The sequence below is a fragment of the Cupressus sempervirens genome, chromosome 7 (genome assembly GCF_028749045.1).
Source record: "Cupressus sempervirens isolate cs-2001-9-10 chromosome 7, ASM2874904v1, whole genome shotgun sequence".
Lineage (NCBI taxonomy): Eukaryota > Viridiplantae > Streptophyta > Pinopsida > Cupressales > Cupressaceae > Cupressus > Cupressus sempervirens.
In genome coordinates, this window is record NC_143124.1 from 658,948,801 (window position 1) to 658,962,190 (window position 13,390).

General features: G+C 37.4%; 1 protein-coding gene across 2 annotated transcripts in view; it reads left to right on the forward strand.

Annotated features, from left to right (window-relative positions):
* FTSH11 (FTSH protease 11) overlaps positions 1-13,390 on the forward strand; it is a 201,345-nt gene that overhangs the window by 24,110 nt on the left and 163,845 nt on the right. For both annotated transcript variants that reach the window (XM_089792463.1, XM_089792462.1), the window contains exon 2: positions 8,287-8,440. In XM_089792463.1, the coding sequence (XP_089648589.1) occupies positions 8,287-8,440 (154 nt within the window). The remainder of the gene's footprint in view (positions 1-8,286; positions 8,441-13,390) is intronic.

The window sequence follows — 13,390 nt, forward strand, 5'->3', positions numbered from 1 at the left end:
TCCCATGTGACCTGCAAGTGGTCTTAAACAAGCGCTTTCTCTGAGGTGGTTCTACTATACTAGGGACTTTCAGCAAAGTCCTTCTCAACAGTAAATTCTCACCATCCAGTATTGGTCTTGCTTTGGAAATAGGTGATGTGATACTTTGGGTGTCATCATCTTGTACCAATTGTGTTCTCCTTTCCCCAATGAATGAGGTGGAACCCTTCTCAGGACATTTGCCCACGGTGTGACCTACTTGATTGCAATTATAGCACCTGCCAGTGAAGACTGAATTGCCTCTACCTTGGGATTGAAACCTACCTCTAGGTGGTCCTCTTCCTCTATATTCCCCTCTTTGGAATGTGCCCTTGATCTGATTACCCCCATTGGTGTCATTTGTTTGAGTCTCTTCAAGCCTACTTGGTCCTGGTCCTCTACCAAAGTTGCCCCTGCCTCTAAAACCTCTATTACCTTTGCCCCTTTGTTGTGAATCATGTCTTCTCCTAGCCTTCTCTTCTACCCTTAAGGCTAGTTGAAAGCAATTATGCATACTGTCAGGAGCCATCATGCTAATCTCATCTTGAATCCCTTGTCTTAACCCATTGAGGTACATTGCCACTCTTTCCACTTCCTCTTCTTGTCTTCTTGCTCTTAGGCTTAGTTTGTTGAACTCTTCAATGTAGGAACTCACTGTGAGATCCCTTTGCCTTAGGTTCTTCAATCTCTGATATATCTGTATCTCATAGTCTGTGGGTAGGAATTATGCTCTCAACCTAATCTTCATCCTATCCCAAGACACTATCTTCTTCTTCCCTACTGCTAGTCTGTCATCTTGCATCATATTCCACCAAACTAATGCTGATCCCTTGAGTCTAGCCTTGGCATAGTTGACGCTCTTCTCCTCTTGTACTTTTTTGTAATCAAACTAATTATCTATGGCCTCTAGCCAATCCAAAAATTCCTCTCCATTCAAGCTACCACTGTAGTAAGGAATATGCTCTATATAGTCTTTGTTGAGAGACAAAGACATCAAAGAACACCTTTTGCTCCTTCTCTATCTTTGGATCCTTGCCCCTGTCAGATGTCTCCCCTGTTAGACTTTCATCTTCTTCCTCATTCTGTGATTTTCTTTTTGCTTTTTGTCTTTGCTTGATTGGCCTCGGCCAATATACCCTTGACCAAATCCATTGTGGCACCCTTGCTCATTGCCTTGGGTGGCATATTGTCAACCTCTTGGCTATCTTCCACGTTTGACATACACCAAGCTGAAAGTTGGCTCTGATACCACTCTAATGCAGAGGGACTAGGGCTCTAACACTTAACCACTCCTAATTAAGGATCTAATCTTTGAACCATCCAATGGCTCCTGTTTTCTTGATCTTTTCACCAATCTTAGCCTCCAAGACTCTTACCCCAACTTGCTTGCTAGGCAAGTTGGGTTGGTGTAGACTTAATCTCCCTTATTAAAGCACTAGTCCTACTAGCCCTTCCTTCAGAACCCTAACGCTTGCTTAGGATCTTTCTCTCTTACTTCCTTGGTTTCTACTGAACTTGTAGATACCCTTCATATCCTTCTTGACCTAGCCTAACCCTTCCAGTCACATCAACAACCATTAAAACTCACCATCTTCAAATAGGGCTAATTAGGCCTATTTGCTTTAGGTCTAGTAACACTGCTTTATTCCATTTCTTCAAATTCTTCCAAATAGCCCCATGAAAGACCTTAGGATTCTGAAAGCTATCACCTAGCACTTCTAGAATCCAAATTTACAAAACCTCAAAACACCCACAACCTTGTTCACCCTCGAGCCCTAGTTTCTAGGCTATCTTTTAGGCCTTTGGACCAGTTTTCATCAAAAGACCTCTAGATCCTTTCAAACTTCAAATCAACCTTTCCAACCACTTGGTAACTTCATAGGGCTTCTAATCATGCCATTGGATTGGCTTGGTCTGATCAGTTTAGAGCCATTAATTTGACAACAGCCTTGTAAATGGAAACCACAAACCAGTCACCAATAAAACTTCCTCAACTCACCAACCTTGTAACTTCAGACTAAGTTTGTATATGCAAAAGAAAGGTGAAACACTACTCTACAAAACTAGAAGTCAGATCATCTGTCCCAATTCGTACACAGTTGTACTAGGGCATTAAACTTTGCAAAAACAATGAAAAACACAGTAAATTGTCTGTACAACAGGCTCATACGTGTGTAATTTGACTGGAAACATTCTAACCTTTCAAAATATGCTTCCCTTGCTCAAATACCTGAGCATGGGTGGTTACAATTTCCCAAACTATCATTTGCAACTTTTTGCAAAAACTCTAAAAGTTGCTCAAGCAACTTTTTGAGCAACTTTGCAACTTTTGAGCAATTTTGCTCTTTACATCTTTTGATCAAATGGGTTCATCTAGGACTATTCTAGGACCCTATTTAGCATTCCTAGGACCTATTAGTTACTCAAATACCTTAGTTGCCCATCTATAGCAACGTTTGACCTATTGAGCAACTTTTGACAACTCTAGGACCTAATGAGCAATTTTGGCTCTTTTACAAACACATTGGGACTAGTTGAATTCGAAGGACCATTGGAACTTATTAAACACACGCAACCTCTTAACTAACCCTTAACAACTCAAAAATCTAAAAAGAAGGGGGTGCCCTGCACTAGAAAGCCACAGAGGAGTTGATCTACTTGAAGAAGTTGACCCTAGCCATGTCATCCAATTTTTTTTAACAAATAAACGTTGACCATGGTTAGATATACGTGCCAAGTCATTAAAGCCAACAATCTTTAAAGTTTTTGATGAATATTGTAAGAACAGGACAATAGTGGATGCAGTCCATGAACAAGGCAGTGATAGGTAATGATATTGTATGCTTGCTAAATACTATGCATCAAAGGATGATTTATTCAAAGACAGCGAGCGGTAAGACAAAATCTTGCTCTATATAGTTAGAGATTGAGATTTGTATTAAGGAAGACTGAGCTTGATGAAAGCCAATGTCAGCTATGAGAGACAATGGCATCCAGACCAAATATGACAGATATAAAGAGGATAACTGTGAAAACCCTAACTGGTTCCTAACTGGCGAACTGATATCGTTTCTGTTTTTTATTTTTTAAAGTTGATACTCTATGTATACTCTGACAGAATTATTGGTGCCAATAAACAATGTTTCTAAGTTCCTTTGTTTTAATGTAATTTTTAGAAGATATAAAGAGTGCAAAGGAAATACTAACAGCACAACTCCAGAATTACTTATAATTTTAAACGAGAAAGGAAAGACATTTAACATGAACCAAATTCCAAATGAAACCTGATTTCTTCCATAACACAATCCTTTGCATTGCCGACTGAAAGGAGAACCCAAAATATATACTAGAGGTGGCTTCTTAACATAGCACTCCCCATTCCCATCTTCAACGCAAGCTAAAGACACCTTCGCACCAGTCTGGTAACAATTTGTATTGCTCCTAATGCAGGTCGCAAGCAGAATATTAATAACGTCCAGCCTCAATGGAGATCGCAGACTACACAAGCTGGCCGTAGGTTAAATCCAAAGTGCCAGGTCTGTTGTAGATACTTGCCCAGCCCAATTTCATTTTCAGCAATCCGCCAACTTGCAAATATGGCGTCCAAACTGATATCAAACCCACATGCAACACCAGTATTGAAAACGACAGTCACGTATATGCCCAACCGTATCTTAATTCAATTGCTAAGTTTGTAACAAAAACTCTGTCAACTTTCTTCAGAGTGTTCATCTCCTTAGCCACAGTGAACACAATAGGAGAATCCAACAAAATATCTCCACTATACTTCAGTAGTGGAATGAAAACACTTCTCAGATACAATGATGAATAGTAGAAAAGTAGGGCAAACTTAGCTATACCTGAGCAGCTAAATTGCAAAAAGAATTTCCAAACATTTATACATCAGCAAGGGCATACAGTTCAGAACCTAGGAAAAGCCACAAAGGCACAAAATCAAATATATAATCAAGCGTGGTTTTCCCAATGAAATGAGCTTTTATTTATAAGCTTTTGTTGGCCCAAAGTTTCCCTAAAACTCCCCTTCTGAAATTGTGGAAGTTTCCAAAAAAAGTCAATGCTAGAAACTTTCCAACTTGCTTTTTAAGAAATATCTCTTAAAGTCATTATTATAATAATATAAGCATTATTATAATAATGCAACTCAATGATTAAAAAATAAATAAGAACTCATGCAATTTATTACTTTATTAACTGTAGGTGACGATCAACTGCTGAAGCCACCCACTGCACTGCCAGAAATAGCGACTGTCGAAAATAGACTCACTAAAAATAGTAAGTCCACAACTGAGACCCCCAAAACACCTTGTCAGCTGACAAGGGTTGCTATGATGAGCTAACTCCATCCACTGTGTTGACCTGCCAAAATCAGGGACATTACAATGATGATATCATACATATGTGAATACAATGGTGAAGATGTTAGAATTAGAGGCATATAACTATTATGAAGACCGTAAAAGCTAGATAAAATCAATTTAATCAAAGAGATTTGTTAAATTGATAAACACGCTAACAAGTCAAAGATAACTGATTCAAGCAAATAAAGGTATTAGTAATATCACTTGCCACGTCACTTATTAAAGAAAAATCATAAATATAATCAACAATAATGTGTAGTCACATGCATCCTATGCTTTTAAGAATGGTATGCTATCAGGGACTTGTGACTTTGGTGGAAATGCATCTCCTACTAAACTATTTTACATCAGATAAGTGAATGAAGAGTGGTGCAACTATGGATTAAAGTCTTTGTAGTCTCGAAGGAAATTGGAAGACAGAGGGCCAACCAAACACTAGCAGTTTCTGCTACATAGAATTTTGATGCTAGGGGCAACTGTTTGGATGCATAAAAATTTTATAGTGATTTGAGAGGTAAAGATTTAGTTGGTCAAGTACAGGATGCAGGTGTAGACCAGCATCTTATAATTGCTGAAACAACAATTATGCAAGAAGGAAATAATGAATCAGCTAGAAGAAGCAGTGAAGAAACTAGGATAAACACTTCCATCTCATCGCAAAGTCTGAAGGTGCGGGAAAAAAAAATAGTTAATGAATGGCTGGTTGAAGAAGAGGCCTTGGAATTCGTACTAGTTGATGAATACCACGACTTGATTATTATAAAGAATCTTGAGGCTGACTTAAGAGATCTATACAAAGTTGAGACTACATTAGCAAAGTTTGTCAAGCAAAATGAATGGGTAGATGTATCGACAAATTCTGACTTCGAGGTGACTGTTGCACTAATTGTGATGTTGGTTGTCGTAACATATGAGGCTCAGATTGTTGACCTTCTTACGTTAGAGAATGTGTTGAGACCATTGTGATGATTGCTACATTACTCTCGAGGTTATGACTATGTATCACTAGCACCCGACCTTTCTGCCTCAATGCATTGGTGATTCTTGTCATGGTTGAAGCTTAATCTGCAATAGATTTGTCTATTCCTCCAGCTTGGTGAAATGTGTCCTTGTTGAATCATTTTGCATTTGTTGTCATACGGTTATATTTGATTCAGAGGGAGTTTGACAATTTATGAGAGGCAACCTTGAACAAGAAGATTAGGAGTTCGACGCATGTATTCAGAGCTTCAGAAGGTAGTCACATTATGATGAATGTTTGGTGTTGCCAACCTTGGGGGTACATTAACAGTTTGTTACATTCACTCATGTTATTATGAAATCAGACAAGTACATTTGTGTACGAGAAGTTGCTTTTGTAAACAATGTTGTGATCTTTGAACTAATGTGCTTTATGATGTGTCTCTTGGAGCAAAGATATTTTCCATGACTCAAGCATATAAAGGCGACATGCCTCTATGACAGAGAGAGCAGGTAAAGGATCTACATTAGTTAACATCTGATGATATTGATTTAGAGGGAGTAGACTATGATGAGATGGTTTCTCTAGTATTCAGTTGAGGTACATTATCATTGAAGAATGAACAACAAATATTCTCACCAAGCCTCTTCTTAGAGAGAAGGTTGTGTACTATGGAGATTGAAGCCTAGGCTGAAAAGGAGTTTCAACATCAATGATCTATCATTTGTATCCTTACATATTGTTTTCGTTGAGAGAGAAGTTTGAGGTGGAAGCCATTGTTTTCACCATATGAATTGAGCCGTAGTGGATCCGTCCTCTGATATGGTTCATGGTGGATGTCATGTGTGGGATGTCATGACAACACCACGTGAGAGAATTCGTGGTGTCTCTATATAAAATCTTTTATCGTCATATGTGTGACTCTATGACTTTATGGCCCCCCTGTGTGCATTACTGAAAGGTGATGATTTTTCTAATAATGTACACTTGTATTCAACATTGTAAGGTGGCGACTTTACAACGTTCACTATCATGACGAATATCATGCTGAATTGATATTCATGGGAATGTCTTGATAGTTTATGTCTCTTGGACTCATTGATAGATATCATGCTGACTTGATATCAGCATGATATTGGTTGTGTATCAATATGTTCTTTATGAGATAATCATGGTGGATATTATGTGACGTAATATCCATGGACATGCCATGATATATTATGGTAGACATCACGAGACGTGATGTTAGTGCACATACCATAACCAAGATATAAGAATGTCATGTGACTTGATGTTCTCTATACTTCTTGATATCACGAGTTAGGTGAGATCTAAATTTATTGATACTTAGTTATCTTCACTAACTAAGAAGGAGTGTTGATATATTATAGCTAAGGTCAGATACAAGAATTCCTTGTCTTGAATTCACACAAGAAATGATAGAAACTATTCTTATCAAACTAAGTATGCAGAAATCTGTACTTCCAGATTATATTTTCTCTTGATGATCGAGTAATGATATCTCGCGTAATATCGATCACGAAATGATTGGATGCATTGCGTTAAGACATTATAGATTCAAGCAAGATGATCTATCTATGTGTATACTGATTGGTGATTTGTCTTGATCATGTTTTGGTTAACTACATTGGTTTGTATTTTGTTAACTATTATTTATACCAACAGTCATGTCATGAGCAGACATGAGTCATGTCCTCTCATGACATGCCTATTGGTTTGTGCCTTTTGGATCAATACTTATATCAAACCGACCAAAGCAGGAGATGCATTGAAATCTAGGATACCGATTCGTTTGGAAATGCAGAGGCTTCCGCATCGGATGCGGGATGCTGGCCGGAAGCCACTTGTAGGCTCCCGGATGTGTTTGGAAGCCAATATCCAGCTTCCAGACGCATCCGGGAGCCTGCGGGTGGCTTCCGGCCAGCATCCACAGAGCTTCCAGAAGCATCTGGGAGCATCCACGGGCCCAGCTGCATGAAAAGTGTAAAACTCATTCATGTTATTTATCTTTCCAGCATTCATGTTATTTACACGCTGCTTATCTTTGTTATATATATACATATATGTTTTCTTTAAATGCCAAACTTTGATATTGCTAGTGCCTAGAATATTTGATTATTAAACAGTATGTAGATACAACTTTGTTTATGATGTATGATTCTTAATATTTGCTGCTAATCAAAATCTTTGACCAAAAGTATTCACGCAGACTGTATGTCTTTACTGGGTCTTCAATACTAAATACTCATCTCAGTTGTTATATATTAATATATATAGACATATATTAGTATATTTGATATTTCTTGCATTTCTTTGCATATATATATACACGTTTCCTCCCGCATCCGCATCCAAAAAAAAAAAAAATCCCCGCATCCCGTATCCGCTTCGGAATCCGCATCCGAATCGGTAACTTAGATTGAAATCAATTAATGTCTTCTCTAGAGCAGTTTGGGAATTATGAGAAATAAATCTAAACCTGCAAATATTTGGTGTTTGTTAACATAGAAAATTGTATCACATTAACACTTTGGAAGGAAAACGTAGATTGTTTTCCAATCTCGCAAAAGTCCACATAAACAAAGCAGGGCTTCTCTATATACACAAGAATGAATTTGTATCATTTTGTGACCCTTGTTGTAGGGTGGCTAAAATATGTCAGTTGTAGCTATATTAGGTTTATTGTAATTGTGAAGTTGTGGTGTTCATTTGGGCCTTTTAAATTTGTGTTAACTGCGGGGAATATATATTCACCATGATGCTACTGCTTTTACTATTAACCTTAGTAGCTAAAAGGATAGATTTGTAAGTGGTTACTGTGCTGTTTTTTTCTGCTTTGAAAATTCTGTCCATTTGGAGAGATTGATTTTTAGAGAGATTGTTTACTTTCACATTGAATTTTTGCAGTCCCCATGCTGTCATTAAGCGATTTGAACAAAGAGAGCATGCAGCAGATAGTCGGGCAGTTGCAGAGTATCTTAAAGCACTGGTTGCCACAAATTTAATATCAGAGTATCTACCTGATGAACAGTCAACAGAACCTGCTGGCCTTCCTGCTTTGGTAATATTAGATTTTTGTTCACTTTCATTGTAGACTTTATCGTTCTATTTGTAACTTTCTTCTGGATACTTGCAGAATCTAACACTGTGAAAATGGTTAAATTCCTCACAAAGACATGGGAACTGTGAAGCAAGATATTTGTTTAGTTCTTATTCTTATTATTTGCAGGAATTAAGATTTAAGTTTTAAATTTTCTCATGCATTTTTTGTTTGAGAGCATTCATTACATTTGGTAGACAAAATTTATAATACTCTTCACATTATGATATCATTGCAAATGAAGTTTGTAATGGCTGTCGTGAGCCCTAGAAAATACACTCTTGTTCTGAAAAAATTCATGGTGGGCTGTAAAACTGAGAATCTGAATGTTTGCAAGAAGAAAACTATTGTTCTTCTAAAAACTTAAAAAAGAATCAGAATCCTTTATGAAAAATGACCCATAATCAGTACAGGTATTCCATTTCCTAAATCATCAACATACAATCATTTTTTTGTTTAGAACATTAACCTGATTGAGTAAGCTGTGATTCCTTACACAATAGAGAAAATAATTGTTGTGATGTGATTATTTGATTGTGAAGTGTTTTAAATTGGAAAATAGAAAAAACAAAGCATGTAACAAGAGCAAGAATCACAAGAACATAAATGCATAAAGCAACACTTACCTTGGAGAAGATTCAATTTGTGAAAAACTCCAGAAGAGTGATGGGGTTCATTCTCTTGTAGATATTGCAAGTGCTCATACAAGCTTAGCATCTTCCTCAATTCGTCACCTTCTTATGATTTCCCAAATACCCCTCAAACTGATGGAAAATTACTATCATTCAACCAACATTGTACAATTGCCCTATAGAGGTTTTTCTATATCTCTAAAGACGCTGGAAGGAAGCTGGAAAGAATGAAAGAGGAAGAGATATCACCAGCAGCTGGCTGATATCAGTGTGAACCATAATCAAGTGGGTGGGTAGTAGGTGGGAGGGAGTTATAGTTGGTAGATTAGTTGAAGTGGCAGCAGCGTGATAAATGACGGGGTTTGGATAGTAAAAGTATTGATATTCCGTTACTTTTTTTTGTTAACATGAACATTTCATATTTAAAATACTAGCTTGATAGAATAGGTTGGTGTTCTTAATACAATTAAGGAAAAGACGATCGCCATGTGTGTAAAGATTTGATTGGAAGTGTTGTAAACTTAAAATATGGAAATAGCGAAGCATTTGATATGAGCAAAAATGTCATGACCCTGACCTGATTCAACAATCTTTGACTAGAAAATGTCTCATGGTTGTGGGGCTCCACAAGTTTTGTCATATCCCAGTTCAAAATCTTAAGGAAACAAGAATCAATATATGAATAAATAGTTTTAGTTAAAGATTTAAACTTATCCTCACAAGCCCCCAGCAATCATCAATCATATCTGGAGCTTAATACTTCATCGGTATATTTTATCATGGCAACTTTGGTGGGTCGGAATTCAAATTCTTCATTGAAGGATAGCAAAGATTTACGTAAGAAGCTATTGGCTAGGAAGTGACACAAGCAATGGAGACTTAGAATATCAAGCAACATAAACAACACCGTAAAGCTCGCTCTGAGCAAGTTATCATTATCCTCGTTCAATAGATATAGAGAGAAGGTGGCATGATATCTCTGAAGACTTCCGCAGCAACCAACATGCAGCTTGGAGCCTTTATGTGTGTCAATAGGTGCCATTTGTTAGCAATTACCAACCAATACGAGGACAAAGGCAACCGGTTTGATCCCCTATAAGAATCATGGAAGAAGCGATTAAATGTGACGAAGGAATAGAGGCCAAATATATTATCCCCAATAGACATGGTGCCACTGAAAGGAGTTAGTAATCAAAGACTATTGAAGCAAAATATTATCATTGCATTCATGGAAGATCAAAGACTATCAATCAATCATAGTGCACAATCAAGAAGAATGAGTGGGTTTGCGCAAAGAGACAATAATATGCAAGCATAGATGGAAGATGGGGACTTGTATAATACTATGCAAGATTGAGTTGAGAGAGAAAATAGTAATATTGAATCAATTACTCAAACATACTAATGCCCAACAATGATTAATAATATTGATTCAGATAAGTGAATGCTAAACTATCATTGAGGAGCAATTACAAGCTAATTGGTTATGAAATGACATGATTACAAAGAGATAGGAGTCATGTCCTTTACATGTGGCTCCTCAGCCCAAACAAACAGTATAAGAAGGCATTCACATTGGTCAATAGAAGGACCATCGAATCAGAAGAAGAGGACAAACATTGATACTGTGGAAGAACTTATATTGGTTCATTTACATAATCAGCAATATCTGGTATGTATATCTAGATATGTATATAACGCATAATGAATCTATCTATTACTACTTGTTTTATGACATGGGCTTACTGTTTACTCTTAAAAATGACTGTTATATTACTCCCAAACATACATGGTGACATATTAATGAAGCTAAATACATTGGTTATTATACTTATCTGCCATAGCATAATAAATACATTTCTATTTCATTATCCATGACTTAGTTTAGTATATTGTACATAAAGAAAAGGGGATCAAAGGCAAAGGGGTTGATTACTCCTTTTTCAAATTGCACACTCAGAAGGAAAGGTGGAAGTAAGGACCTAAGCGCTGAATGGGACAGTGAGCCTTAGCTAAATATGTAATTTGAAAATGAAAAGGGGAAAGATGCAATGTAGTTGACAAAATAGACGAATAGAGACAAAACTGGAAATAATAGACTGATAACTAACTGTAAAAAATCGGAAATGAGCTGAATCAGGCCCCAGGTTGCTATACTCGCTCGTGATTTTGATCTAAGCTGAAGTTGCAGGGTACAACACGTTTCAAATGTTCTGTTCCAGGTACTCTTGCCTGGAATTTTCAGGGATTCTTTGACTGTATCCAGTCTGCTCGGAAAAGTTCCGACAGCTTCATAACCTGTTTTTGCACATAGAAAAACAGGGAAGAGGTTGGGTAAAAGGGGTTGCCTTTGCCAAACTATTTTTTTATGAATCAACCTTGAAAATGTAATGAAATTTCATAAAGGAAAAGTATTTAAAAAAGTAAATGTTTAATTCACCTTGCACGAATTGTCATGGACAGATGTAGAAATCACTCATATCCACGAAGATGTTTTAATATGCTTGAAATTAAGGATCTTGGAATGTAGAATAGGAATCAAGGATGTCCTCACAAATGCATGGATTTATGAACACCATGCTGAATAGGCCGAATAACTAATAGGGGGGTGATTTAGTTATTCCGCACAACCAATAAAACTTTTTAAACTGTTGGTAAACACTTAACATTCACTGATGCTTAAGATCTTTCAGTTAAAGTACAGAAATACACTATCAAAAGATAAGCATTAAAAAAACATGTACACTGACACAATGAACGGTTATTTTTACATGGAAAACCCAATTTGGGAAAAAACATGGAGAAGCTAATTCTCATGAAATGTATTAACAACACTGATTAAGGTGACAGTGAATAGGTGATTTAGTACAGCAAGGCTAACTGCCTGAACAAAGGGTGTTGTTGGTAGGCTAATTATTTGAATAGCCACTCCCCGAATATAGAAAGGCTCACTACCGCTATAAAGGCTCAATGCCAACATAATGAAAAGTGAAATCGAAACAGAGTATAATGTCAGGCCTCTGCAAATTCCAGTTGTGAACTGTCTGCACCTCCCCAGTCAACTTGTCTGAGTAGTTCACACTTTCTTTAGAGAATCAACACATGCAACTCATAAGCATCATACACTGCGCATCACCATGCATCCGAATACGCACGCTGACTAGTACATTCACTTTTCCATGTCGTTGAATACAAAATGGTCTTCTTTATTTATACTGGTATTCAAGACTACTCCTGTCAGCCGAAATAACAAAAAAGTGTGATACTGCCAATGCACAAGTTCAATTGTTACATTTAATTATAAGTATCAGACCTGAATCTAGGAACCCCGTCACCACGCCACATTATTGCAAAACAGGTCACACATAAGATATAGCATGATATAACACAATTGCTGACAACATAGGAATACCACAACCAAGTCCAGAACATGGAATCCTTATGATCATTGGATAACCAATGACCTTAGGTTCATACTGATGAAACCGAAAACTAGGAACAACTATGGCCATTTACCAAGACAAAAACTGTTGATCAACACCAATCCCAAATGAGAGTCCAATCAACTATCCTAGAGCTAACATGTGTACTGATACACATAACCTAAAGAGTCAGGTACACAATTTCACCAACAACAGGGAATTTAGAGCATTCTTTATCATATATACTCTTGCCGGTGACCAAAAGGTTTCTATCAAGAAATTGCACCAGGCAAACTGATATAGGAAACCAGATACACAAAAGTCAACCGAACAAAAGATATGAGCAATTCTTTTGTCAGGGTGACCATGCTGTCACCCATCTGAGTGACCCAAACCAAAACATGTTACGTAACAACCGATACTGACAACGTGTTGGTATGGATGTTTTGACATCAATGACAATCAATGCCAACACCAATATGCTATGTCTAACAATCTCCTCCTTTGACATTGAAGGAAATACTTCCAGAAACCATAGTTACACCACCTTGGGGGACGGGGGGACGGCGAAACGGGGGGACAAGTTTCCGGGACGGGGGGGACAGAGGGGCCTTAATTTGGGGACGGCGGGGGGACGGTGGGGGGACGGCGGTAGGGGACAAGAGGGGTGTATATATCTATGCATATGGTATTTAAAAATGTTAGTTATGAAAATATGTATTGCAATATAGGATGTAAAGATGTAAAAGAGTGAATACTTGAAACATTGCATTGAATTGGAACATCGAACATTAAACATAAATAGTTGAATTTGCAAATAGTGAATAGCAGGATGTCCCCCATCCTCGGTGGAGGTG